The following is a 2,247-nucleotide window of genomic DNA, read 5'->3' on the forward strand; positions in this document are numbered from 1 at the left end:
GAAGTAGTATCATTAAATAAAAATATGTATTCTTACGTGTTTACATTTTTTTAAATTAGCTTACACTGTTTGTAATTTAGACTGAAGTCTAGAAATACAAGTTGGCTAATAGAAATAAATGATAATTTGATGGGTATAAAGTTAGTATTTTTTATTATACAAAAATACAATTAAAAACAGATTACAATTTGTAGAGGTAATTAACAAACGCATGCAAAACTCATATATTGAGAAAATTTTGTTTATATTTGTTTTAAGCTCTATTCATAGCTATGAAATAGTAAAAAAAACTTTTGCCCAACCCACAATAGACTTCGCACGAAGCCATCGAAATTCAAAAAGGTAATCGCCCTCGGGAAATGGAAGAATTTTGGTCATTCGGTAATTCATAATCGATATGGGCAACTTTTCCAAAATTATGTCGTGCTAAATATAATTAAATTAATTAATCATAATATAATACCTAAAGTTTTAATTCGACTTACTGTAAAAGGGCAGGAATGATTTACATTGGAATAATTCATGTATGAATCGTATATAAATTTTCCGACTGGGCTTGATTTTGGCTTGTCAAGAAATTTGCAGAAATCCACTGTAATATTGTATAGGAACGGCTTGTATCCGTTAAATCTTTTCCACATTATTAAATTCACCTATTATAAACGCAATTTAATAAATAACTAGTGTAATTATTAATTTCAAGATCAAGCTATTTTTTCTCATACCGTAATTCTTGAAAGTGGAATTTCATACAACTTTACTTTTCCGGAAATATATTTATAGCTGCGATTGATCGACTTTAAATAGCAGTATTCAAATTCGGCTATTTCTTTTTGGTTAGACGTGCAATTTACGTTTGTGAACTCAAATTTACAGTAGATCTTTAGATAAAATAAAAAATGGTTGTAACTAAAATATTCTGGAAAGGATATATTTAAGTTACCTCTAAACTGAACAACATGATTGTAAAAATCGAGATCGTATAAATTGCACCAGCACACATCTTGAAATATCAAAGAACAATATAATACTGATTATTGACAGAACTGAAACAAAATATTTAACTCATTATCACTGAAAAAACAATTTAAAATAGCTTTTCATCTACAAAAGTGACAATCACAAAATATGCATATTCAATGCCGCGGAAATTTTGTTAATCGATTAAAAAAAACATTGTTTGTCTACTCATAATTTTATATAATTTATACCCGGTTTTTATTCAGATTTTTTTTTTAAATTTTGGATAGTTAAAAATAATACTTTTTTAAAGACTTTCAGCATTTAAAAGCTTAACCTAAACTAGGTTATAGATCATAATTTTGTTTTCGGTGTGTACATCAATTTTATTCAGAGCCTTATTATCTTCTTATCCAATAATTATAAAAAGGCTAGGCTGAAATGAATAAATTAAAATTATAAGCTTTCCATTTAATTTGATAGCACTAACCATCAGAAATATAGGAAATAGTATCATATATTCACATTTGTTTTCTAACTAAATCTGAATTAATTATTGTTTTTGACGATAAAAATCTGCGGACCCAAAAAAAAAAATTTTAAAAGTATTATACATTTTTTTGAAAAGTCATTTATTAATGAATAGTTTTCTTTAGATCACCAAAAATGTGCTACTTAAATATTAAGCTAAATATTACATTAAGGTATTAAGCTACTGTACCAACCGCTTATCCCGTTTTGGCAGCCAGTTCTGACCAGTTTTGTGCTTCGGGCCAATATCTACGATTTGGGATATCTCGTTATGCCTATCACGTTGGACGCATTAATTTGCACACATGATAGCCCGGCACCGTATTTCTGTGGGTAATGCAGCTTGCCGCTAGATTTGCTTTATATGGGCTGCAAATTGGTTGCTCACGTAAATGATTTTCATTTTCCAATCATAAAATTACGCGTGCCTGCACTGCCAATACTCACCTGCCGGGGGAAATTTTCTGGAAGTCCGGTGAGTTGAGGGAATGCGTAAACATTTGCGGGACTCACAATTTGGCTGCCGCTGATTACAATGCGGCGAATTGAATTAACATATTGGCCGGCGGCCGGAATTACGGCTCTGCAAGCTCGGGATACGTTATACGGGATATGGCTTAAACTGTCTACAAATAATTTTCCAAGGGGATGGTGTGGGTGACGTTGCCATTATTTATGGCCCCATGCGCGACTTGTTTGCCTTTGTTAATGACGAGGCGAAAGTATAAAGCACAAAGTGCCGACAATTGGTAGCAG

At 31.4% G+C, this 2,247-nt stretch overlaps 1 protein-coding gene across 1 annotated transcript; it reads right to left on the reverse strand.

The window, feature by feature from the left end:
• Positions 1–270: 270 nt before the first annotated feature.
• LOC108143736 lies at positions 271–961 on the reverse strand. Its single transcript, XM_017268270.1, has 4 exons — positions 944–961; positions 726–881; positions 486–653; positions 271–426 (listed from the first exon to the last, which is right to left on the reverse strand). Exons 1-4 carry the CDS (start codon positions 959–961, stop codon positions 271–273), a joined length of 498 nt encoding a protein of 165 aa, XP_017123759.1.
• Between the last annotated feature and the right edge of the window lie 1,286 nt (positions 962–2,247).

The sequence above is a fragment of the Drosophila elegans genome, unplaced genomic scaffold (genome assembly GCF_018152505.1).
Source record: "Drosophila elegans isolate 14027-0461.03 unplaced genomic scaffold, ASM1815250v1 contig_468, whole genome shotgun sequence".
Taxonomy (NCBI): domain Eukaryota; kingdom Metazoa; phylum Arthropoda; class Insecta; order Diptera; family Drosophilidae; genus Drosophila; species Drosophila elegans.